We start from the raw sequence: 27948 nt of genomic DNA, 5'->3' as shown, positions 1-27948 counted from the left end.
CGTTAATGACGCTGCTGGCTGGGCACGCCCCTAATATTGAGGTCGGCAGGGTCGTCCAGCCCCAACAGTGACGTTGCGTTCGCCCCTCCACCCCAATTCTGGTGGGAACACTAATAAATAACACATATGCGTGTGTGAACATATGTATGGGATTTGTTTATATATTATAATGTGTATATGTATGTATAGATAGCGTTTCCGTAGGTTGTTTCAGTGGGGTGCCACGCCCTGCCATAATTCTTAAAGGCAGAAAGCACCCTGCCCTTCAGCGCGGCGCACGCTGAAACAGCGTGCGGGTTCTGTCCTCCACCCGCTGGTCGTAGGGTGGGGAAAACGGCAGAGCGGCGGTCACCGCTGGTGACCACAGCACTTGGGGACTGCCTGGCATGTCCGTAAGTGCCGGGCGCGCCCCCCTAGAGTGATGAAAAGGGGACGCGTAATAAAGACATGCCCCCTTTTCATTGGCCAAGACCCCTTTTCGGATGCGCGCGCCGAAGGCCCTAGCCTTAGAAGTGCCCTAGCTCTGGGTCCGGCCCCTGCCTGTTGCCGGACCTAGAGTGAACACTATATATATATATATATATATATATATATATATATATATATATATGTATATGTATATATATATATATATATATATATATATATATATATAAATACATGTGTGTGTATAGGCAGGTGTGGAAAAAATATTGCACCATAAGAATGCTTTAAAAAACAGAAGTGTTAATGGTTTGCATTTTGTTGATTGATAAAAATAAAGTGAATAAATAAGAGCTCAACCTCACACCCTAGAGTGGTATATCTATCTTATAAAATGGTCCCTGTTGTGACAAAATAGTTCTACGTGGAGATTATGTATGGTGAAATATATACAGAATAGGAGATAAATAGGATAGGCTGCTTAATTTGAATTATTTTTAATGAATAAACATTTAACTGGTTTACAGTGTAAGTGAATAAAACAGTTAAATAACAAATGTGGAGTAACAACTAGGTGCCTCTGGAAAATCTGTAATTCGAATAGGTGCACAACTACAGACTGCAAGGCTGGGTGCACAATTAGCGACCCGCCAATACGACGGACAACGGTGCCGATCAACGATTTATCGGGTGGTCGGTACACACTGCACGATCCGATGAATGACCGTCCAAAATGTAAGTCACCTGCACCATTGACCTTGCTGGCGTTGGCAGCTGGGTCGCTCCATTGGCCGTGCATTCAAGCCGATGGAACGTACCCAAAGAACGACCCGCAGAAGCACGCATAGTGGGTATACACTAAATAATGTGCCCGATATGTCGGACGACATTGTCTAGTGTTTACCCAGCTTAAAGGGGAGATTCAGTTGTTTTTTTAATGTTGCGGTATTTAATGGGTGCCTACTGTTGCAATGAAATTGTTTTGGGCGTCCATTAATTGTAGCGCTCTTCGTGTGTGATTAAATTGGATTTAGTTGCATAAAACAGCGAAATCTGTCTAAAGTCCAGGTTAGGGCGCCAAAAACTAGGATTTATCGCATATTTTTGCTCACCTCCCTAAGAGGAGAGAAGCAGAAATGCCGTCGCCTGTTTGCGCCTTAATGGTGCAACAAGTGAATTACACCGTTGGGCGCACAGGACTCTGCCGCCGCCGGAGAAAACAATTGAACCACCTTCAAGTGTGCACCTTAAACTGATCTACAGATATGTTCTGAATAGTCTGAAAATTATATGTTCTGCATACAGACTGCTCGATTCATCGTGCCTGATGTCACAACTGGGCGAGCATTTACATTTGCTTGCCCAGTTGAGCTGTCAATCAGCACAGGCCTGTGCAGCAAGTGTACAGGTGATCAGCTGACCGCTTTTACACACCGCACGATGCACCAATAATATCTGCAGACCTGATATGTCTGAACGACGTTGTTCACAGACATCGCTGGTACACACTGGCTGATGTGCACACGATATATCGGCCGTTCAATTGAACGGCTGATATGTCAGCCAGTGTATACCAAGCATAAGTCAGCATTTTGAGGAGTTACTATTATATATTGCAACAAAATTGTCACAATCTGCTACTCCCGCAGAATATTGCTACATTTTACTACATTGTCCATCTATTGCATTCTATGTAACATTCAGCAGAGTTTATCCGACTCCTCTATGAATATGAGATTACCAGTGGATGTATTATATTAATCGAATATGTATTTTTTTGTACCTTTTAAACTTATACTTTTTTTCAATCATTATTACTGATTAAGGTCACATTGCTATTAAATTGTTTACTATATCTGATCGCTCTCTCAGCCTATTTATCTTGAACAGTCAGAATAGGCTGTTTAAACAGTCGAACACTAAAGGCCACTGCTAAGGTGCATGCACATTAAGCGATATATCGGGCAATATATCTTTCCGACGAGAATGAGATCGATATATATCGGGCCACATCGCTCAGTGTGTATACGTGTGATTGCGCGATCCCTACCTCATCCGTTGCATCTTCTGATCTGCTGTACATGTTCATTTATTGAAATTTACAGAAATTGGCTTTTTAGTGAGGCATTGATGTGTTCATTTTCTGTCAGCCGTGTCTGTGAGAGATGTTGTTGTTTACATTTATGGAGTGATTCAGCTGTGGCTTTGTGATGAGGTTTTGATCACAGTTGGAAATAGATCAGGCGTTAGGTGTGCGTTTGTTGGGATATAATTCATGGTACTGATCAAGTGTGTCCAATCATGTTGGTGGGATCTTTCTCAATATACACTAAAGTGTCAAAAGTCATAGAATAGGTGCCTAGTTTAGTGTAGGACTCCCTCTAGCTCTTTTGTAGTGTTAAGAGGGGCACTCTTGTGGGTCTTCTAGTTCGCACAAGCTACTTCTGCTGATTAAAATGACATGCTGCATGCCTTTATTCTGTGTGAATTACTACGTTACACTGTCACAGCCGCTGATACTAATGTAGCATTTCGCATGCAGATACACCCGCAGTCGAACATAGACTATATACATGCCACATATCATTTTAATCAGCAGAAGCTGCTTGTGCGATCTTTCACGTCTCTGTGCGAATAAGACTCATTGGAAGGGAAAAAGTTGCACAAGAAGACTTATCGCTACAGAGTCACTCCACGGCATGGCGCGACTAGAAGGCTTTTTAACGCACAAGGAGGGTAGCTGTATGAGGACACATCCATATCAACATTAGTAGTTTAAGTAATACTAGTGCAACTGAGAACACCTAAGAACATCAGTTATTCTGATGCAGAACAGGGTGATAGAATTTCTACAGCTACAAAACCGTGGTGGAACTATCGATACTGCAGGGCTGCTATTAGGCTTGGGCCTGGATGTGAAGAGAGATTGGCAATTCCCAGTCAACCTAACAAAGCACACTCTCTGCTCTTATAAGCAAGCTTGGCTCTCGCAGCATGCAGTTAAGCCACAAATTGGACTTCTGTGCACACCATCTCTGTAGGGTGGACCAGTATCAGTAGTCAGTTACTATACCAGTATGTGTATGAGCAGTGTAAAAAATACATCATCTCGTAAAAACCTGCATGTAAAAATACAGAGAGCAGGGACACCAGTTGATTGGTCGACAATAAAAAGGTTGTTTTCAGAAGGATGACACCAGATGGCCCAGACATTGTGAATGTTGACATAAAAAAAGTAGACCATTTTAGGTAGACAGGGTTAAATGGTCGACATAGTCAAAAGTTAGACATTTGACATGTCAACACTAAATGTCGACATGATTTTTTTCATGATATTTAAAGGTTTGGCCAAAATAACAAATAAAAATACCCCACAAACAGTTGAAATGTTGACATTTAACATGTAGAAACACTATCACCCATTTAAACCTATCGACCTAAATACATGTCTGCAGAATGATGGTTGACCTAATGACCATGTCGACCTTGTGATGTCGACCTTTTATACTACACCCAATATCAGCATAGCTGAGACGCCAGTGCTGGGCAGAAGCTGCCTGTGAGAACACTTTGCACACAAGATATAGTACATGTTTTGGTTTATATTGTGTGGAATTAAAATTATAAGTATATTTTGAATGGCTAACTGGAAAAACCTGTAAATGTAAGCTTTTATGGCCCTTAGTGTCCTTCGTCAGGAAAGTGTAAACATTCATTGAGAGTGACTGGTCGCCATGATAACATCACATAACTGCTGCTGATTTGTCCGCTGCATATTCATGCTGTTATTCTACCATTACTTCACATTCCAGAGGTGCTCTTTTGGATTGAGATCCTTCGACTGTGGAGGTCATTGGAGTACTCTGAACTCATTGTCATATTTGGGAATCTCTTGACATGGCAATATCTTGGTTTCATATTAAAAAAATGACCGCTTTATAAATCTTGCAGCTCAGTTGTATAAATCTCAGCAATTGCCACAACCCTCAGGCTGTTACATTTGGCCTGATGTCCCCTTTATTACAGCTAGCTATTGGACTGATTTTTGTGTGTTGGACATGGTGAGAACGATTGGAAAGCTTTGCATTCAGTATTTTAGATAATGTATAATTGCAAGAACTTGGCTCACATATACTTGGCAATTATTGGGATATGCAATGTTCCATTCAAGTTGTACCTTTCAAGTTGTCTTTTATTGAGTTTCATTTTACACACACATTAGTGGTAGGGTTTCCACATTGGTACTTTAATACGATTAATGTAGATCATGGAAGTATTGTTGTAAAAGGATCAGAAAATTGAGACCTCTCTTCTAAATCTGTTAAGTCATGCTCACTGGCTCTGTTCTGTCTGTGCATTTGATATTTCATTGTTGCATTCAATGTATGTCCTCTTACATAAGGTCACTTAAGGAGGAGAGACTAGAGGAAAAAATTACGTTTAGTCCATTACATTGTAAGTCAAACAGCAGTGTGTACATGAAGTGGAACTTTACCTTGACAAAAGGAGAGGATAGCTACTCATGGCATGCCCTTGATAAATGTAAAGTAAACTTAGAAAATAAGAGCTGCTCTCACCATTCGAAGAAACTTGATAACCTGGGAATTTCCATTCTAAAGATAACTTGCTTAACATGTTCATTACTGATGGGTCACTTCCTCATGGACTACTGGGCTAAGCACCAAGGCACAATGTACATACGTGATTTCTTTCCGCAACTTAAAAAATAAGTAAAACTGACCAAACTACTGACAAGGCACTTGTACCACAATGTAAACATTATGCTCTTTCGATCTGAACAGTAGGGGGCAGTAGGGGAAAAAAGTGGTAAATATCTGTATGCCTGCAGTTTTTTCATAACGGTGATTAATCACTCACAAGGATGGTAGCATTGATTATACATAGCAATTTGTAACTGAGAAACAAATTGCCTGTGTCCCTTGGCCTTAACTCACTATAAAAATAAAAATACTTTATAGAAAGAAATGGTGAGAATTGGATAAAACTTGCACATTCATGCACACAGGGGCACAGCCAGTGGAGCAGGTGCTCTGGGTGCCAGTAGTTGGTGGGGGCACCAGAATGGATCATCTGCAGTTTCTTACATGGTGACAGTAAGACGGTGGGCACGACATAGGGGGTGGGTGCAACCTTGGGAGAGATGTGTCAGACTTCTATTAACACAAAGGTAAAGCTCTCTTTATGTGCATGCTGTCCCCCTGACCTCTGGTCCTCATTTCTTCAAACATGGCTAGAAAAGTTGTGCTTCCCTGAGCACTGTTACATTCATTGTAATTACTGTACGATTCCCGGGAGGTGGTCTCGGCATCAGCCACAGAGCCCTTGAGAATATCCTGAGGGACAGGAAGGGAAAAAGAGGCCATCACCGACAGTTACACAAAGCCTGTGAGGTGGCGCTAGATGAGAGCAGAGGTGTGGGGGCAGTGTGTGTGACAATGGTGACCGCTAGTTGTGACAGTGGGTGACTACTGTGTGTGTGAGAGTGGGTGACTGCTGGGTGTCACAATGGGTCAATACTGTCTGTGGGTGTGACAACAGGTGACTGCTGGGTGTATAATAGATGACTATGTATGATAATGGGTGACTGCTGTTTGTGTGCAACAATGGGTGACTGCTGTGTGTGACAATTTGTGATTACTGTGTGTGGCAATGAGCGAGTACTGTGTATGACAATTGGTGACTGCTATGTGTGCAGGAGGTTACATTTTGCACAGTGCATGGCAAGGTATGATAGGAGGAGGTCACTGAGGGGAGTTGACTGACAGGACGGTTCATCCTACCAGTGCATGTTGTCAGATTGTTTGCATGTTCACTGTATGGCCGCTATTGTGTGAGGATCACAATATGCAATGCATAAGTTATAGTTTTGAAAGCCTACAATCAGATAGCAGAGGAAGCAAATTACATGCTGAAATAATAGGACTATTAGAAATGTGTTGCACGGTTTCCTGGGCTCCTACAATTTGTATTTCCCCAGTGTGCCCTTCATGCCCTTATCTGACAATGCCATTGCAAATTTTTCCTATCACTTGAACTTGCTACCAAATGCAGATCACTATCCCTCCCTGTGAGCACCTCAGTACCGGGGGGTGCCAAGACTCCACACTTCCCCCAGGTGCCACGGCTCCACACTATTCCTCTGCATGCACCACTAGTGTAGCTTTTTAGGTGGACTTTCTCCTGCTCAACCTAGCAATTAACATAGTGCTAGCACCGATATATTGCTTGCCATTAATCCTTTCCTTGAAATTACCTTATGTCAGAGCAAACTACTAAGCTATCTGATCCTTAAGCATTGCCAGGCAGCTCATTGCTTAGAGCTTCACTATGCCTTCATTGTAAATACTCCTGTTACAGACCGTAGTCCCATTTAATTGGCCTATCTTTACGGAAGTAAGGACTCAAGGCCTATTCCCCTTGTGTTAGCATGATTTTAAATGGCAAATGATTTATACAAATGATAGTTCAGTCCATGTCCCCATTTTACACTGTCTTTCCTTGATCCAACTGTACCACCAGAAGCTAATTATAAATGCCTATTACCCATGACATTTTAATATTGGCGGCTGATAATTCTTCTTATAGTAGCCACAAACACTTTTTCCATCTACAGCTATAAATTGTTATTCTACTGCCTTACATATTGTCAGAGCCGTAACTAGACTTTTTGGTGCCCTGTGCCAGAGAGAGCATTGGTGCCGCCCGCCCCCCCCCCCCCCCTTTTTTTTTTTAAATAGGAAAATAAGATGAAAAAGGGCTGTGGCCTCATGGGGAAAGGCCAGGGAAGAGATAGGGGAGGCCAGGAGATGCTGTGGATAAAAGAAGAGGAAGCTACAAGTGAGAATGATAATAAACAGGAAAATTGACAGGCTCAGATAGCACCCCGTGCCCTGCGGTGCCTGTGCCATGGCACTGGTCGCACTACCCTAGTTTCGGCCCTGCATATTTTTCCCCACACCTTAGATTGTAAACTCATCTTTGCCATATTTTTCATGTCATATGTGTAATGTACAGCACTGTTTTGTATGTTGGCACTTTATAAATTATTGGAATTCTGCCAATTTTGACCATGTTTGGCCATATTTAATTAGTTACTGCAATCGTAGACAATGCGCTCATACCCAATGGTCTAATTACCTATGGCAATCAATTTATGGATTCTGGAGTCTTCTGATGCCATCCAAGAGTTTATTTTACCCTTAGCCAGTGAGAGCAAAATGACCACTTGGTCTTTACAGGTATTTGTTCTTGGAAAATTTGAATACACAGTCCTCGGAGGCAAGGAAGAGAACAGGGATACAGGACTTCCAATAGCACTTCGTTATGGTATTCTGGAACTTTGTACCTTCAGGCATTCACAAAAGTATATTGGAATGGCCGCACAGATGTTAAAGCCTCCCTATACTTGTCAGTGTATCCCTTACTCTCAGATACTACAGGTTCAGTCTTTAGATTTGCAAGCCCCTGCTAATATATTGCATTATTTATATCGTTCAAAGGCCTCAATATCACCAGGTTTGAGATCTGGCGTTTTGGTATCTAGTAAAACCGCACATTGAAACATCTAGGATCTAGATGCTATTTGTATACTGCGTTCTGACTCCAAATTCAACATGTGTGTGTGGTGCTTGATTGTCACTCCAATAAGTGCTATTTTCTCTAAAGTATTATAATACAGAAGAAAAAGATATACGGATAATTCTGTACATCTAACTGCTAGATTAAGTCCTGTGTGCAGGCCATGCTGGGTTTATTAACTAGGTTTGCTATTTCCATTTTTATGTATGGTGAGAAGAGCAGAGGTGATGAGTTGGGAGAGGAGACTTGGTGCACTTTTGTAAATTGGTTAATATGTTACTAGAAATATTTGTATTCAGTAAAGTACAGGAAACCAATCAAAGGGGGCAATCAAATTATCCACGAGGGTGTGCAAATTGGGTGCGTTTTGCCGTTGCCAAACGTCGGCAACGGCACCGCATCTGGCACCCCTCACGGCCCTCTTTCAGGCTGAACTCGCTCAATTTTGTACACAGCCCTGTGGGGCTGTGCACATTTTTGAGAAAGTTGAGGGTGTCATCAAGTGCGGCCATTGTCGTGATGACTCGCACCCCCCAGAGCTGTAGTAGTAGAATGTTTTGTGAGGAATGTTAGTCTAGCCACTGGATTTAAAGTAGATTGTAAAGTGAAATAATGAATGCAGGAAGTCTAGAAATTGTAATATTCAGTTTGGGAGATTTTGCAGTGTCTTCAGTAAGATATTTGTGTATTTTGGATATTAAGAGTTATGGTAGACTTACCTTTGTTAACTCTATATTTCTTTGAAGTCTATAGGATCCACAGGGATACCATGGGGTGTGTGTGGTTGGAGAGATCCGGTCCCCAAACAGTCAAAGCTTTAGCTCCCAGGATGCACCAGTCCTCATCTACATATACCCCAGCCACAGGCAGACAGTTTTGTAAACAAGGCAGGAGCAGGAAAGAGGAGAAGGAAGACCAGTACACTGAAGAAAACCTCTCCCAGAAGATGAAGAAATCCTCTCCCAGAAAATGAAAAAATCAGTGATCAAGAGAAAAAATACCCAATAAGGCCAGGTGTGTCAGGGTGGGTGTCCTTCGAAGAAATAAAAGTAAGTCTACCATAACTCTTAATTTCCTCTTCAGAGTTCATAGGGAATCCACAGGATACCATGGGAATGACCCATACCAGTTTCCCCTAAGGGTGGCGACGCTCCTGAGCAGAAAGGAGAATCCGACGCCCAAAGGAAGCATCCTGAGAGGCAAAGTTGTCAAAGGCGTAGAACCTGAGAAAAGTGTGGACAGAGGACCACGTTGCCACCTTGCACAATTGTTCAGCAGAAGAGCCACGTTGAACCGCCCACTAGGGTCCCACAGACCAAGTAGAATGTGCTGTAACCCTGTTTGGAACAGGAGGATCAGCTTGCGTTTAGGCCTGAGATTGTCATGCGGAGTCAACGAGCCAGAGTCTGTTTACTGGCCAGCCTCGCTTGTGAAAGCCGTACAAATCAGAGAGAATCTGATTTCAAGAGCACAAGGAGGAGCCTGTAGAGCCCGGAGAACCAAGGACAAATCCCATGGAGTCATCGGAGGGACAAAAGGAGGTTGAAGGCGGAGGACACCCTGAAAGAATGTTCTAACTTCAGGCAGGGAAGCGATCCTTCGCTGGAACCAAATAGACAGAGCAGAAACCTGAACTCTCAGAGAGGCCTGGCGGAGGCTGAGGTCTAACCCAGCATGGTGAAAGGCAAGCACCCGGGAGACCCTAAAAACTGTATTGTCATAGCCTGTGGGGGAGCACCATTGGAAGTAAGAGTACCAAACTCTGTAATAGATGCAGGCAGGCTTACGCGCCCTGAGCATCGTCTAAACCACAGAGCGAGAAAAACCATTGGCTTAAGAGGGATGACTCAAGAGCTTTGCCATCCAAGACAGACGAGGTAGGTCCGAGTGCAGACAAGGACCCTGTGCTAGTAGATCCTGCCGTAGAGGAAGTGGAAAAGGAGTGTCTATGGAGAGACTCCGTAGGTCGGTGAACCAATGTCGCCTGGGCCAGGCTGGGGCTATTAATATGTCCGTGCTACCTTCTTGCTTGAATTTTCGGAAAGAGGAGGGAGATCAGAGGAAAGAGGTATGCGAGATTGAAGTCCCACCTCACTGCCAGTGCGTCCACGAAGGGGACTGAGGGGTCTCTGGTCCTGAACCCGTACCTGGGGACCTTGTGGTTGTGACGGGAGGCCATGAGGCCCCGTTTGTCCACCAGGAGTTGACAGACATCCGGGTGGAGAGCCCACTTTCCAGCGTGTATGTCCTGACTGTACCATCTGCTGTGCCGGCCGTGTGCTTGCAGGCAGTCCACGTTCAGCTTGATATTGCGTTGTAACACAACCAGGGAATGTGTCAAGATTAAGAGGTCGTCTAGGTATGGCAGGATTCTGACTCCCTGGCACCTGAGGTAGGCCGCCATAGCTGCCATGATTTTGGTAAAGATCCGAAGGGTTGTTACCAGACCAAAGTGCAGTGCCCAAAACTGGTGATATTTCTGCAGGACAGCAAACCGTAGGTACATGCAGTTATGCATCCTGACTGTCCAGAGAAACCATGAAATTCCCAGGCTCCAATACCAGGACAATTGATCGTAGAGTTTCCATGCGGAACTTGGGCACTCAGATAAATTTGTTGAGGGATTTGAGATTCAGAATAGGCCGATGAGACCCATTCAGCTTCTGAATCAAAAAGAGAGTGCAATAAAAACCAGTTCCTCACTGAGCTGAAGGAACCGGTATTATCACACCTGAACGCAGCAGGGAGTGAATGGCTTCCTGGTGAGCCAGGGCCTTGATAGGGTCTGATGGGGGACCTGTACAAAAAAATTGCAGGGGAGGACGCCTCAGGAAGTGAGGGCGTACCCCTGAGAGACCATTTCTCAGACACAGGCGTCTGTTGTTGTTGTTGTTTTTTGACACAATGAGACTGAAAATTGAAGAAGTCGGCCTCCCACCCTGGGATCACCCAGGAGGAAGCCTGGCGGAGGGTTTGTCGTCAGACTTGGAAGCTGCATGTCTGTCTGGTCGACACAGACTGCTTGGATTGCGGCTTGGTGGTCTTGTGAGAGCTAGACTGCCTGGGAAAGGACCGAGAAGAGGCAGCCTAGGCTAATGCTTGGGCATACACTGTACAATTATCTGTCCAATCTGGCTAGTTGGAATGAAAATCTGGTAATGTATGGGAGCAAATGACAATTGATTGTATGGTTTTAAACACTGTATTGTACTGTGTGTGTGGGCATGATATCGGATAGTGTGCGCTCCCGTGGGGTCGTACATCGCACCTCCTGATCTGGGGATGCGATGTACAATCCTATGCAGGGCTATGCACGCAGGGGGGAGGGGAATGTCGGCAGCGGATCGCTCCGTGTGTGGGGACCGCCCGATATGTCGGCGGTCAGATCGCAAGTCTTAACGCAAGGTGCCTATCGCACCCTGTATGGGCACCTTCTAGTGGCAAGAAATCCAGTATCCAATGCAGCTTCTCCCAAATAAGAGGCTGCTTCCTGAATATGGGAGATGTAGCCAGTTGTTTCCTGGTAGCGTCTGATGGCAGGCTCTCTTCCAGTGCCTCTGCCCATCCTTCGATAGCCTTAGCCACCCAGGCCGCTGCCATAGCCAGCCTGGTGATAGCGCCAGAAAGCAAGTAGACTGACTTGAGACAAGTTTCCAGTTTTCTATCCGTGGCATTCTTAAGGGAGGATGTAGATGGTAATGGCAGCGTAGAGCTTCTAAGCATACACATGTGAATCAACAGTAGAAGGGACTCCCCTTCTTAGTACACTAGTAGGGAGAGGGTAAAAAGACGCTAGTCTATTTGGGACCTGGAACCGTTTGCCAGGAGTACCCCAAGCTTCCCTCATGAGCTCAGTGACCTGGTCCGATTTGAAAGAATTCAGCCTTAACCACCTTTTGACGTTTAAACATCAGAGTTTTAGGCTTAGGGGCTGGTTCATCATCCTCTATATTCATGATCTAACCGCTCTCACTAAAGAAGGGACATCCACTGTTGAATGATTGTTCTCCTCGCCCGGGTGTGACCCGGAGAGAGAACCTTGTGCATCATCTGCCTTCTCCATATGATGTGTCAGAATCCGAAAGCCGGGTGGACTGAGAGGATGATTCAGTCCGCCTATGTGCTTTGGTGGCTAACTGTCTGCCTTTTGCTGATAGGCGGCAGACATTTGAGCCATATTCTGAACTGATTGGGCATAAACATCCATCCAAGGAGGATGCATAGGGGGTACAGACAAAGTAGGCTGTAATAGCTGTGGGTACCCATTGTGTGAGGCAGCGTGGGGGCTGATAAGCAGTCCAATAGCTGTGTCGTAACCTTGGATAAGGAGGACACCCCAGGTGGCTCCTGAACAGGGACTGGGGAGGTGGTACATAACAAATAACACACCATCCTGCACAAGATCCTGAGGGACAAGCCCGTTGAACAGGATCTGCAAGTAACCAGGACAGGGGCCACAGGCTGCTGTTTACCCTTAGAAGGCATAGCAATAACCTGCCAGCAGCACACAATAAGTGTATGGCTAGTAACGCAGAGTGGCACTCACAAATACAAGTAAATGTGAAGTAATAATGAACCCCTAGACACCTGGTAGTTGAGGGTTAAACAAGAGCAGTAGGGATAGATATAACTGACAGTCAGAAAGTTTTAAGACAGTATATCACAACAGCAGATCTAGCACAAGTCACATACACTGCATATAAATATACTAATAGTGGTCACTGAACCAACTACTCAAGCCTCAAAGGGCTGGTAGGATTTGTGCGCTGAATAACCTGGCCCCAGGAGAGGTATGTATACAAGGAGACTGGACCCAAATCTCCTGAGACCTGTAGCTTCAGAAAAGCCCTGATTAATGGCTGCTGAGCATCTCATATAGGAAGGAGGGTGAGGAGGAGGAGCAGTTCAGAGGTGGGAAACCTCTTGTGATTGATCACGCTCTGGGCTGGGGCAGGAGCTGTTGGGGGAGAGCCTACCTCCCCGCTGCTGCATCAACCGCCGGGTGCCGCTGGCCTCTTTATGGTCACCGACGCCAGCTTTTAATTGCCCCAGTGGTCTAGTGGGGGAGTGTCGCCCCACTGCAACGTCCTCCAGCAGGACTCCACTGCCGGAGGTAAGGCCTTAACTGTTCTCCATCCGGCTGCAGCCCTGGGTCCCCAGTGGGGCGGTTAGCAGAGCCCCACTGGCTCGCCGTAATCACCGGACCACTCACCAGCGTTGCGGCGCCGGCCGAGGTAGCTGGAGCAGCAGCACAGGCTCCCATTAGGACGCCTTGCTGCTTGCTCAGATAAAAAAAACAACTCATAAAAATTAAGCTTGGGGCTGCCTAAGCAGTCCCCCTGTCTAAAGGTGTGACTGGTCCTGCTGGCACCAAACTAAAAACTGCCTGGCTGGGGGTGGGGTATATATGGAGGAGGGCTGGTGCAGCCTGGGAGCCAAAGCTTTGACTGTTTGCTGCCCGGATCTCTCCAACCACCTCTATGGATCCTGAAGAAGAAATATTTCTTAAATCTATGTAACAATGTACATATTGGATGTGGGGAAAAAGGAATGTTCTGAAACAAAAATGACACCTATGCAGCAAGGTCGGTGTTTGTCATGTTGCCAACAGAAATAAGAGATGTCAGGTACTGTAATTAGCTTCTGTGGAATGTTGAAAAGATTTATAGTACCATGTTTTGAAAGATTCAGTGTGAGGTAGCGAGAGGACATCTAGATAGATTGGGCAGAAAGACATTCAGTAACATGTGCCAACACAGACAGTGAAAGATCAGGAGAGGATGCATAAATTTGTGTCATTCACATAATGTTAATACTGAAATTCAAAGGATCTCTTTGGTTACGCTAATACTGTGCTCTTTCCACAAGTGCCCTCTAAAACATACAAAAATTGAATCCATGCATTTGACAATTAGTGCTAGATCCAAACACACTAATTTCTATATTTCTAAACTAATTTCCAATTACTTAATTCGATGTACATTATACAGTTGTATATTCTATGCCCAGAACTATGGGGTGAAATATATAAATTATATTTTATTGATTATGATCATTATTAGAAATTTTTATAACGGTAACTACATTACATACACTGAATAGAATTGCATGTATGGTAATTAAGCGAATATATTTTTTGATTCATGTATTTGTTGCGTTCTGTGTCATACTTTGCGCTGTGACAGCGTGACCTCTGTAACAATGAAAGACTGTTTTTTTTTTTTTCTTTTAGAGTATAAATTAATGAAATTAACTGCGATATGAGAAAAAAAAATTCCTAGTGAATGATGTTTGATTATGTACCAAGTACTCCTACTGGTACATTTAAATATCACCTCTTTATTTACCTCTAAGGGCCATCTTCTATTTGCCAGGATAAACCGCATTCCTGAGAAAAAAACGGCTTTTTTGTGTGAATTTAGACATATCGCGCAATCCTATTAGCCGCAACTCTTCACGGGTGCAAATTCTCCGTAGGATTTGCTGTAAAAACTTTTCACCACCTACTGAGCAGGTGAAAACCCTTATTTTTGGCTTCAAATGTAGGACTGGGTTCAGAACCACTGAGACACTTTCCTTAATGAATTGTTAGGCAAGAAGTATTTTTTAATTTATCTTAATTTGGCTAATAATGACATGTCATTTTTGGGGTAAAAAGTGTATGTGACAGGTGTTTTAAACATTGCAGGTGCAAGTGACAGGTGTATTTTAAATTATTTTTTAAATGCCGTTTAATGATACAACAATATACTTAACACCCATATTTAACTACAGCATTTATTTTGTCCAAAAAAATATTGCTTTCTATAATTTTTTCACAGTAAGAGAAAAAACTGCATATAACAGCCATTTGACACAATTTAAGAACCCCCAAACCCTTTGCACACTTGCGACTTTTGCAAAAGGAGTGCGCAAAAAATAGGAGCTTGCAAAGACGCTATAAGTGACACATTCGGACGAACAGCGCGATAAGTTTACACCCGCGCAAACTTATTGTTGTCGTGCCTGATAAAATTTGGCCCATAGAACTGTAGGGAAGATCTGCAGAATGACTAGTAATAGCTGATCCTATTTACTGCAGGAACAAGTGTTTCATGGCAAGTTATCTTTTATTTATTCCGCCATACTTTTGTGATTGAATTTTATTAAGTGGTGAATAATTCTGCTATTTGTTTAGATTTTCTTCATATGCAGTGTTGTACATTCCTAAGCCTCTGACAACAAATCAGTCTTTGATTACTTTTATTATTTTTTCTTATTTGTAAATGGCATATAATGGATTCAACTTGGTGTTCACATTTCTCATCACGACACTAGTTTTGTGTGCTGTAATTTTTGCTTTTGTATTCTAGGCCATCGACATTGTTGAATATTTGTCTGATGAACCACCAGATGAACCTACTTTACCAGCGACCAGACATGACATTTCAATAGGTGGAGAAAATGTTATTCCATCTTCTGGGAAATCAGCAAGTGACTGGTTGAAAACTGCACAGATTCTGTTGCAGACACCGGAGAAGAAACTCGACAAAAACTTCAAGACCCCGGAGGATTCTGCTAAGAAGAGAAAGCGCTTCCTAAGGTTGGTCGCTGTCAAATTTTTAGCTTCATTCTCCTTTAAAGCATTTGCCAAATAAAAGGATGGTAGATGTGAGAGAGGGTCTTGATCTGATTCAAGTCAGCTTTTGAGATATGCTCACCTTTATAATACATTTGCAAATAAATTGGCATTGGAAAAAGTATGTATACATATAATACTATAATGTGTATATTCATGAAGCCTTTCTCGTGTGTGAAGGAGAACGTACAGTAAAGGTAATCATCATCATTGCATAAATGTTTAATACATATAGGTTTAATACACGTGCATGGAGTATACGTCATAGATTTGGTTCTGTATACTATATTTAAGATTTTGAACAGAGCTGAACTGTGGTGTATGTAATTGCAATGTACTGCCTTGATAATATAACAGCCTTGTTGAAAAAAACAATAGGAATCCAGAAAGGTAAAGTAATGTACTCAGTAAATGCCGTAGGGGAGCATGAACTAATTAAGAACATTTGACGGATAAAACTACAAGTGCTGTATTTTTTAAAGCAAAAAAGTGAAAAAAAAAGTCCTATTAAATAAAAGTTAACACATCTGTATACTTATCTAACAGATTACTTGGCATGATTTAGCTAGTGAAATTCAGAATATTTCTTTTCATTATTATTTTTAGATAGTTTTGTTTGTTTTGGTGACATTTTAATTTTAGTTTTTTTCTTGTGGAGATCAGTTACATTCCATTGCTATTTCTGTTGCATTTGACTTTTGGCAGTCGGTGCACTTTGAGTGATAGTTTACTCATTCTGAATGTACTAAATTTGTTTCCTTGAAAATTCACTAACCCTAGTATCCCAGCATGGAAAGATGACTAATTTCATTCTTTGCTGTTGATTAGTTCTGATTTGGCTGAAATTGTTTTTCTATTAAGCCTTCTGGATTTTGTAACTGAACACAATATCTTTGAGAAATCACTCAACCTGTATAAAGGAAGACATGAGATGGCTAAATTCCATCCATATTTGCATAATTCCTTCACCAATTTGTGTGATTCCATCAGTTTAGAGCAAAAAGTGAACCAGGGGGTATTTATAAAAGTGACATAATGATAAACTGCACAAAAAGTGTCATTTTCAGAAGGGTCCTCCATTGTATAACAAGCAAAACACTTGTCTGGGGCAGAAAATATTTTGTATGATATAGTTTTATGTGTGACTTACAGAATGCTCTGTGTTTATTTCTCCTCTCTCTCTAATTTCGCTCTCCCTCCCTCTGTTTCCGTCCTCCTTCTCTTTCCACAGCTCTTCTCCCTGTTTTTTTTTTACTCCTACAATCTCTCCCTCTCCTTGCCTTTGTCTCTCCCTTTTTCGTGCCCTTTTTCTTTCTCTCTCCTTGTCCCTTTGTCACTCTCCTCTTCCCCCCCATACACTCCTTCCCTCCCCTATTACTCTTCCCTCCATTACTTTCTCTTTGCTTACCTCCTTTTCCTTCTATCTCCCATCTCCATGTCTTTTACACTCTCCCTGTCTCTCCTTTCCCTCAACATTTCTCTCTACTATCCTCACACCTTTACTATGTCTTTTCCTGCTTTACTCTTCTCTCACTGTCTCTTTACAGATGTGTCCTCGTACATCTAGCCCCCCTGCGCATTAAACAGCCCTTCTAGTCACGCCATGCCGTGGTGCGACTTCATAGTGGCGAGCGTCTTGTGCGACTTTTTCCCTTAAAATGCGTTTTATACTCAAAATTATGCGAATAGGACACACAATCTGATTAATATGATATGCGGCATGTCTATATTCTGTGTGTGACTGTGGGTGTATCTGCATCTGACAATGCTATGTTACAGTATCACAGCCGCTGACACTGTAACGTAGCATTGCTTATGCTGATATATAGGCATACTTTCCTACACATCTGTATGTACGAGTTTGCAAACCATTCCTGCACCTCCCATCTGCAAGTTCAAAAATCCCTTTCCCATCAATACAACATCCCAACATACATGTCCCACAATTGCGTATGATAATTCGACATTGACCATGTTGACTTTCACCATGTAGTGATTAAATGTCTTTATGTTAGAATGTCAACATATCGTCCCTGGTGGCCCAGAGATGATTTGCCTGCTCCCAATGGCTGCAATGGCTCCAGCAGTGTTTTCCGCGTTCCAATGGTCATGTGACTGTGACATCTGGGTCAGACCTCTGGTGTTCGGATAGTTCTTCTTCAGGGTCCACAGGCTCCACAGGGAGACCTTGGGGTGTAGGTGATGGGAACCAATCCGGGCACCACGCAGTTAAAGCTTTCAGCTCCCAGGATGCATTGGGTCCACTCTCCCTATACCTCGCCTCCGTTTCGTTTGTGCCCGGCCGGAGTCAGGTCACCATTTTGCAGGGGGGCTGTTCTTCAGCCCCTAAAGCTTATATTCTTTATTTTCTATATTTTACTTTTACAAAGTATAGAGTGCGCAGCAGCATACTGTCCGTGGGACGTCTGCGCTGCACACCGTCACCCCTCCGGTGCCGCGACGTCAGTACTGATATGGGGATCTCTGCGGGCGTTTCCGGGGTCAGCGCTAGCCAGGGCCCTCGGAGAGGACCCAGCCTGCACCCGGACATCAGGGGACAGGTAAGGTGGGTCGCCGCTCACGGTGACACGCATGTTATGACAGTCGATACCTCCGGTTTCAGGGGACAGACCGGAGGTGCTGGGTGTGGACGCAGGCTCCAGCCATCGCGTTCCACTGGACCACATATTGGCGCGGGAAACCAGCGTCCAAACCAACCAGGGAGACAGCTTTCCTGTTTAAACGGCTCCTCCCCTCAGCTCGGCGTGCCTTTCCACTGCGGTCTGGCTTCCCTGAGCTGCTCTCCTCCTCCGGACACGTTTCCGGCGGCCATTTTCTATGGTGCAGTCGCAGTTCTCCCAGGATAACACGTGGTCCAGTCCCCCTGCATACCTCTCCCCAGGGTCAGCGTATGCAGCGCTATTTCCTGCCAGACAATGCATCTGTGTAGTTGAGTATAGTGCTGCTTTGCAGCGTCTTTCCTGCATTGTAAGTGACTTGTGCTAGCGTTATCGGTGTTTTTTTTTCTGTCACTTATGTCTATACCCTTTCTCTCATTTTGCCCTAATACAGGTATCCATATGCAATACAATATTTGTGAGGTCTATCACATACTGTTGTGTACGCATGGTGCTATATTTAGGCAACCGGTTCCTGCAGCTTACCTAAGCATAAGACAGGTCCAGTATTTTTCTCCCTGTTAGTAATTATACATACTCGAGGATGCTTTGTACTCCATACAATATTGTGCGACGCTTTACCCTGCAGACATGTCTGACAAGGGCAATAATCACATTCCTGTATCCATGCCGCAATCTTGCAGGTTATGTACTGCAGTTTTCAGTGAGGAGGGTGTGGTTTGGCATGGGTTATGTGTGAGGTTTTATAACCCGCCAGGTTCCTCCAACCCCCCGACATCAGTACAGGAGCCACCTTGGGCGACTTTTTCACATATGCTGGCCTCTATTGTGGACCGCCTGGCGGTTCTGGCTGTTTTTCCTTCTATGGGGGTTCCACAGCAATTCGTCCCTCCCTCACAGGGACTACCACTAGTTATGCAGACCCCTCCTGTACCACAGCTGGCGGTCATTCCCTCTATATGGGATTACCACAGGGTGGACCTCCACCGTGGGTGGATGTTTTCTCTAACTCAGTACAGAGTCTGGTAGCGACCTCTACTCTTCTTCAGATCATGATGCAGAGTGAGAAGTCCGTTAGACCAGCTAAGCGTCCTGTGTTGTCATCTTAGTCCACACAACTATCAGAGTCTGAGATGTCTTCTGATGACGGATATGTGGCTGATGCCTCTAACCCTGCCTCCCCTCGGCAAGTGGCGGAGCCTAAGTCTAGGATTAATATTCCTGCCTTGGTGCATGCGGTCAGATCCTTATTGGTTATAGAGGATAACGAGCCAGCCCTTAAATCCAAACACCCCCTGTGTAAACAGTTGAAGGTGACTTCAGCAGTATTCCCTCTGTCAGATCAGCTGGTGGATCACATGGCTGATGCCTGGCAATCGCCTGCTAAGAGATATCAACCTCAGAAAAGTTTGACCTCCTGTTACCGATTTCCGGAGGCTCATTGTAGAATTGGGAATCTCCCCCTGCAGTGGATTCACACGTTACACGGTTAATTAAAAGGGCAACGTTACCTATGCTGTCCATTTCTTCCTTAAAGGATCCTACAGATAGGAGGGTGGAGGCTTACCTGAAGTTTATATACTCTCTTTCAGGAGCTGTTGCCCGCCCATCCATGGCTATCTCCTGGGTAGCTTAGGCTATAGAGAGTTGGGCCGATGCACTTGAGGACTCCTTGGAATTTCCAGAGGATCAGGTGTCACTGATCGGCCATATTAGGGATGCGGCCGCATATATCGGTAAAGCCACTCTGGATGCTAGTTTACTGACGTCCAGGGTCTCTGCCGCGGCCGTGTCTGCTCACCGTTCCCTGTGGTTAAGCTATTGGAGCGCAGATGCCGATTCTAAGAAAGGCGTGGAGGCCTTACCCTAGAATGGGGAGATTTTGTTTGGTCCAGACCTGGACAAGACTGTCGACACGTTAGCCAAATCAAAATCTGCATTTCTGCCCTCAGCATCTGCTCCTGCAAAAGTCTCGCAGCTCCTCCTTTACGTCATTTCGTCCTCAAGGAAATGCCAAATGGCAGTCCTTTCCTAGGCAGTCCACTGCCAAGAAAACTGCCAAGCCTGAGAAACAGGCCTGGAACACAAGACACCTGGCCTCCAAATAGGAGGATAAACCTGCAGCCTAATGGGGCGGGCCTCCCTCTGGGGGACCCCAGAGTGGGAGTGCTGGTGTCAAAAAACCAAAGATGCTTGGGTAAGAGAAGTGGTTTCCCAGGAGTACGCCCTCTTTCCGAAGGCCTCCCCACCAGTTTTTCTGCACAGGACCTCCTTAAAAGAAAAAAAACAAGACCTTGCAGGTCCAGAAATCCATACAGTCCTTGCTGCAAGCAGGGGTAATTGTACCAGTTCTACTATCTCAATGAGGGACTGGTTGTTGTTCTACTCTTTCTGGTTCAGAAACCGAATGGGTCTCATTGGCCTATCCTCAACCTCAAATCTCAGAACAAGTTCCCCAGGGTACCCACTTCAGGATGGAGACCTTATGATCCACCATACTGGCTATGGAATCTGGGGATTATATGGTATCACTGGACATTCAGGATGCATACCTACATGTTCCCATAACGGCTTCTCACCAGCATTATCTACGGTTTGCTATACTGCAATGACACTTCCAGTTTCGGGCGCTGCCCTTTGGCCTATCCACGGCTCCAAAGGTATTTACCAAAATAATGGCTGTCATGGCAGCCCACCTGCGGAGTCAGGGTATCCGGCTCCTACCATATCTGGACGACCTCCTCTTATTGGCAAGTGCTTCACCACCACCTGCAACGGACAGTTTCTTGTCTACAAATGCATGGGTGGTCAATAAATTGGAAAAAGTCCTCCCTAATTCCCTCACATAGGATGGTTCATTAGGGAGCCCTTCTGGATTCTCACCAGCAGAGAATCTTTCTAACTTCAAAGAAGATCTCCACGCTGCAGCTGCGAGTACGCAGATGTCTATGCAGTCGCCCGGTCTCAGTCCACTCGGCGATGCAGGTTCTGGGATACATGGTGTCCACATTCGACATGGTGGAATATGCTCCGTTCCATTCCAGGCCCCTGCAAGGGCTGATCCTCTCCAGGTGGAACAGATTAGCCCACCGGATCAGGGCTCAGACAATGGTACTTTCTCTGGAGGTGCGCCTGTCTCTATCTTGGTGTCTATTGACATCTCATCTAACCAGGGGTCACCCCTTTTTGATCCCGGACTGGATACTCCTAACAACGGACGCCAGTCTCCGGGGATGGGGTACAGTGATCGGTCCACACTCCTTTCAGGGCTGGTGGACAACGGTAGAGACATCCCTGCCCATCAACATTTTGGAACTTCGAGCTGTGTACAGGGTCCTCATGATGGCAAAGCACATTCTTCATGGAAAGCCCGAGAAGGTTCGGTCCAACAACGCCACCACAGTGGTTTACATCAAACATCAGGGAGGCAGTCAGTCGGATAGCAATGACAGAAGTGTCACACGTTCTGACATGGGCAGAATCTCATTCCCGGCCATTTCGGCAGTGTTCATTCTGGGGGTACTCAACTGGGAAGTGGACTTCCTCAGCCGTCACGACGTGCATCCAGGGGAATGGTCTCTTCACCAAGAGGTGTTTCAACTCCTAGTGGACAAATGGAGTCTCCCAGAGGTGGACCTCATGGCCTCCCGACACAATCACAAGTTACCAGTGTATGGGTCCAGAACAAAAGATGCCGAAGCAAGCCTGGTGGATGCTCTTGTCAGTGAAATGGACCTTCCGGTTTGCGTACCTATTTCCTCCAGTCTCTGCTTCCTCAAGTTCTTTGGAAGTTCAAGCAAGATGGAGGCACTGTCCTGCTGGTGGCTCCAGCTTGGCCCAGACGTCATTGGTACTCAGATCTTTGGAGTCTCTCCATCGACACTCCATTTCTGCTGCCTCAACGTCCGGACCTGTTGTCTCAGTGTCCTTGCCTTTACCCGGACCTGGATCGTCTGTCTTTGACAGCGTGGCTCTTGAGACATCCCTCCTAAGGTCCAAGGGTTTCTCCAGCTCTGTCATCAACATGATGCTTAGAGCATGTAAACAAGCATATAAGTCTCATCACACATGATTTTACCCATTTATCTGCTTTGCAGAGAAAATTACATGAAAAAGCAGCTGTTTATTGGTCATATTTTATTGTTAAAAAAACAATACAAAACAGTAATATTCATTGGGAGGGGTGTCCCTGGGGTATTTGTCCCTACTTGCCATCTTCTCTGGGGGTGCAAACTAAAAGCTGCATTAACTCCCATTGAAACCAATTTTAAAATGTATTTCTAATTCAATTGCAAAAAGTTGTGGGTTTTACATTTGGTAAAAAATTGCGCAACCTAGTTTGCAGCTAATTGAATTTGCCCCATTAATTCCCATAAAGGTGGTAAGTTTTTATTGATTATGCCCAAAATATTTCACAACTAACTCACTAATGATTTTTTTTTTTTTAATGCATTTTGGGGTAAATTATGGCACATGATACAAAGTGTAAGTTATGTATTAAAATCACCACACAAGTATATAGCTATTTTCTCTTTATATATCGCTATTCAATTCTCTTTAGAAGTCTTATTATTGCTTATAAACAAGCATTTATACTGGCAAGAAAGTTGCAGTTTTCCTCAATGTTTATAATAACTGCTTCAAGATATCATTTTGTTTGTTTGAAGCTTTGTGTAGTAAACCACTGACTCCAGTAAGACCATATTCTGCAGTGTGTGAGTTATGGGGACCACCTCTATAGCCAGCATGTGATTATGTCTGCTCATCCTCCCTGCTGGCTTTCTGGATCCTTTCATGGTTAATAATCTTCTTTCTATTCTGTCCAATTTCTCTCTCTTGCGCTAGTCCCTCTTCGTCAGAACTTTATATTAATGAGGTGTGATCAAGTCTTCACCTATAACTCATAATGTTTCTGGCAGTTCTCCTTTTTTTTTCTTTTAAATGGATTTTCTGGATGCAGCTTATTCCTTTTTATTTTGGGCAATCAGCCTGACATTCATTTATTTATTGCTGATCATGTCTGCTATTTTCCTGTAACTTAGTAGAGAAGTATTTTGTAAAGTTAATGCATACTGTAAGTTATTTTAACTCATACTTACATACACGCGCACATACACACATTACCATTTATAATTATAATTAGTCTTTCATGCATTGCAATATATTAGCAGTATATTGTACCAGTTTCAATCCTTTTTGACTGATTAAAGAGAAGTCTATTGCAGTAATACACTTACCTGACAATGGACGATCACTTGGTTATGTGTTTTGGCAGGTTGTGGTAAAACGCTATCTAATAATATACAGTAGGTGACTTTTCCTGTCACTAATGAGATCTAAAGGAGTCTAGGGTATATAGCAATCACATTGTCAATAGACTATTGAATCTCCTGAGAATTTTCAAACAAATTTACAGCGAATATGCCACTTTACCTTAATGACCCGTGAAACCTTCTAGTTGGCATATGCCAAGAGGAGGTGATAATTTTAGGTTCAGCAATCTTTTAAATGTGGGTCAGTTGAGTTTATATAGCTACTGCACGGAATAGCTGTCACGCCATTCATGTTTGTCTGTGAATAACACGGTAATGACAGAAGTGTAAAGATTTCCATAAGTGTGCAACAAATTCTCATTGTTCCTTTGAAAAATGCATTTTCAGCCTGCAAATCTACATGTGCCTTTCACTAATATACAGTTTTATTAAGCTCAAACCACACAGAAACAAAAGGTAAGCTGGCATCCCAGCGCCTCCTGAACTCTCTCTTAGAAATGGGTTCTTCTGACCACACTTATTACACAGGGACCCTAGCATTCATCAAATATTTTGTCTAGACTCTCCTGATGCCAAGGCAGACTGGCAACCCAATATACTAGAAGTAGATACTATACGTCTGTGTGGCCCTTCAGCCTTGAAAACCACCTTAATGTCGATGTATTAGTCATTCCACAATACCTCCACATGCCTTTCACTTGCTCCAAAATTCTGACATAACACATGCCTCTGTCCTGCCTCTTGCTCCAAAAAGGATGGAAAATGCCCTTAAACACCCTTCTGCCACAAAATACTCCCTCAGGCTTGAGACCAAACAGGTTATCAGATCCCATGTGTACTGTGCTCAAACATTCCCCTACATGCCACTATCAATAAATCTGCTAGCCTCTGCCTCACTTGGCATCTTCTCAGGTAATTAATAGAAATATACTTAAACACAAACTGTTACATGTTGCTTAATATCTCTTGATCCATGACATAGTCAAAGCAATAACATTTTTATATAAAATTTGGAACAAGTTATAAATGAATGTATAATCATACATTTCACGGATTACTTACATTTTACGCCTTTGAATGCTAAATAACACAAAATACCCAGATTTAAAAACACAAATATCTATCTATATCTTTCTACACATACACGCACTAAGGTACAGGGAACTAGCACATGCCCATCATCCATCCCCAGCTTTATCACGCCCCCCCACCTGTCGTGCTCAGGCTATGCTGACCCTCTGCCGAAGTATTGGAAGACGTGGACCCAGGTTGGGAAAAGAACAGGAGGTGAGGGGCCTGGATAATTGTCTTCCTCATCCACTAGTACCGGATGTTGGCTAGACCTGACCAAAGGCGCGGAGTCTAACTTACTGGGAGGTGTTCACCAGTGACCCCTCCAAGCGGGATGTGGACTTAAGCTGCACCCAGCAAGCAGGTCACTGCCTTTTGATCAGGTATCTGGAAGTTTGTTCTGGGCCTATGTATTGAGTATACACTCTGTTGAACCAAATGCAAGGCTGACACAGGAGAATGGCACTAGGAGATTGTACTTGGATGACCTTCGAAGTACGTACACTGTGGCTTCAGACGCAAAATTGGCACAGGAGAATGTTATTATGAGATGGTATTTGGATGACGTACTAAGTACACACACTGTGGCTTCAGATGCAGAACTGGTACAGTAGAAGGTATGATGAGCTGGTATTTGGATGACGTACTCAGTACACACACCGTTGCTTCAGATGGAGAACTGGCACAGGAGAATGATATGATGAGATGGTACTTGGATGATGTACTAAGTACACACATTGTGGCTTCAGACGCAGAACTGGCACAGGAGAATGGTATGATGAGATGGTATTTGGATAACGTACTAAGGCCCTCATTCAGAGCCGGACGCTCTGAATCAGGGCGGCTTTTTTTTTTTTTTGGGAGCTGGCCGCTCACTAAGCTGTGGGTGACCACCCACAGCTTTTGCGAGCGGCCAAGTGATGGTCACGACCATCATGACCATCGGGCTTGCGACGAGACCCTTTTGTCAGGGTCTCGTCTGCCGCAAGCCCCAGTGAGCTTCCGGCTCTAATAGATCGTGATAATACTCGTGATGTCAGTAGGGCCGCCCCCAAACGACAGGCATTCCAACGCCTCCGTTTGGCCAGCCAAGGGACCCGTCTACCAAACGGGGCGAGCTGTCGATCAACATTGACAGCCGCCCCTTTTGGATGCGAACGCCGGAGCGAGTGATTTCTCGCTCGCTCCGGGGCTCGCACTGCCCGGCCATCGACCCGCTTGCGATGGCTAAGCTCTCGCGAGCAGGTCTGAATCAGGCCCTAAGTACACACACTTTAGCTTCAGACGCAGAACTGGCACAGAAGATGATGCTATGAAATAGTACTCAGAAGACGTACTGAGTACACACACCGTGGGTAAACACTAGGAACAAGTCACTAGAAGCAACTGAGCTTGGGACCTGGAATGCTGCAACAGCAAGTCTTCACTGGAAGTAACAACGTTGTACAGGAAACTTCTTGTTGTCCAGAGCCCGGTTAAATACTCTAACGTAGCAGTCCATTGGAGGATAGTGTCAGCTGACAGCAACCAATGCTACCTTTAGGTAAAGGTCTAATCAGGATATAGACATCATGGCTGCGTCCATGACGGTAACTGCAGGAACCACATCACAGAGCGAGCACATGGATGTCTTAGCAGACGCCAGGTATAATCCTCAGTGCATCACTCGTTGCCGTGCATGGGGTCTGACCGCTTGGGAGGTCAGGGGAAGCCGGCACTGAGGTAACGGCTGATCCTAGGCCGCAACCTGACACCGGCCCTTACATGCTGCTCTATCCTGCCCTTCCCCAACTCTACTCTGTCTCATCGCTCCACTCACTGTCCCACCCACTGCTACATACAACCCCCATCCCCCATACTTACACCATTCCTGGTGGCTGGTTTTCCTCTCTGGCTGGGTCTGTCCTGTCTCCCTAGCAGTGGAAGCCTTTGGTATCCCTTGTCTCCCATTGTACATGCATGACAGAGACAGGACAGAGACTCTTAAGGGCGTGCCCGGCACTTACGGACATGCCGGGCTGCCCCAACGCTCTCCCTTCTCTATGATTAGATGCCGGGCACATGCGCCCAGCATCTATTCACCCGTGGTGATCGCTACATCGCAGTTTTCCCCATGCGCGGGACACTGTGGCCCGCGGGTGGGGATGGCACCAGCAGGCTGCTTTAGATGGGAGCCACCAAAAGGGGCGGGGCACATTCTGTCCTTTTGAAATCGGGCAGGGCGCCCCACTAAAACAGCTTAGCAGGATCCACTACATCAGGTTCCTAGTTTCTGTCTAGTAGACAGTTAGCTAATTAGCAACCTTGATTGCCAGACCACCTGTAGTGGCTGATAAAAAGCTTATCAGTTTCTCTTGTCTTTCTCTTGCTGCCTGTGGAGCAAGTTGAGGCCTGTACAGTAGAATGAGAGAGACCATTGCTTGTGATTGTAAGTGCTGTGCTATATCCTGTTTTGTGAGTTGGACACTCGGTCCTACCATCTTGAAAGAGGGAATTGTATGTTAGTAAGAGGGGGACAGGTTAGGGTTTATTTTTATTTTCTTTGTATATAATCTGCTTCCGAATAAAACTGATTTGCTGCGTGCAAGGTGTTGCCATTTACACCAGGAGACATCAACCCTAACCTGATCTTGTGACACATGGTGGAAATTGTGAGCATTTCACTTAAATTATTGAGTGAGACACACAGTTTTTGTTTTCAAAGCCTGTTCTATTGTGAACTACTTGTTGGTGTCATAACCAGATACATGGGGAAGCTAGATGCTGCTTTCCCCCCTTGCACCCAGAGATAACATGGAAGCCATATATAAGGTGCTGCGACAGGCTACCGAGGCTCAGCAGGATCCTACCAGGACGCAGCATTTAGCCATTGAGGAATCCTGGAGGCAACAGCAATTCGATGTTGAAGAGCTCTGTAGGCAACAGCATTTGGCCATCGATGAACTCTGGAAACAGCAGCACCAAGACCACATAGCCTGTAAAGAGGTGGAGCAGCATCCAGCAGCCCTGTCTTGAAATGCTTCCAAGGATGTCACAACTAGATCCAGCACAGTACGGGCTATGCATTCACTACCAAAGATGGCAAGGAATGAAGATGTTTATGCTTATTTAACAACTTTAAAAAGAACAGCTGAAAGGGAAAGTTGGTCTAAAGGTCAGGGGGCAGACCTTTTGGCACACTTCTTCTTAGGGCAACCATAAAAGGCATATTTTGACTTGAGCCTTACTAATGTCAATGACTATGACAATCTAAAAACTTAAATTTGAACTAGTTTGTATGTCATGTCGTCTGTTGAGCACAACGAGTTCATCGCTGGGTACACCA

General features: G+C 44.6%; 1 protein-coding gene across 4 annotated transcripts in view; it reads left to right on the top strand.

Moving 5' to 3' along the window:
* SPIDR (scaffold protein involved in DNA repair) overlaps window positions 1-27948 on the top strand; it is a 480368-nt gene that overhangs the window by 112210 nt on the left and 340210 nt on the right. For all 4 annotated transcript variants that reach the window (XM_088469549.1, XM_088469550.1, XM_088469551.1 and 1 more), the window contains exon 6: window positions 15375-15604. In XM_088469549.1, coding sequence (XP_088325675.1) covers window positions 15375-15604 — 230 coding nt within the window. The remainder of the gene's footprint in view (window positions 1-15374; window positions 15605-27948) is intronic.

This window comes from Taudactylus pleione, unplaced genomic scaffold (genome assembly GCF_031769625.1).
Source record: "Taudactylus pleione unplaced genomic scaffold, aTauple2 ptg000093l, whole genome shotgun sequence".
NCBI lineage: Eukaryota > Metazoa > Chordata > Amphibia > Anura > Myobatrachidae > Taudactylus > Taudactylus pleione.
Note: the sequence above shows the minus strand (reverse complement) of the source record. Positions and strands in the feature narration are given on the sequence as shown.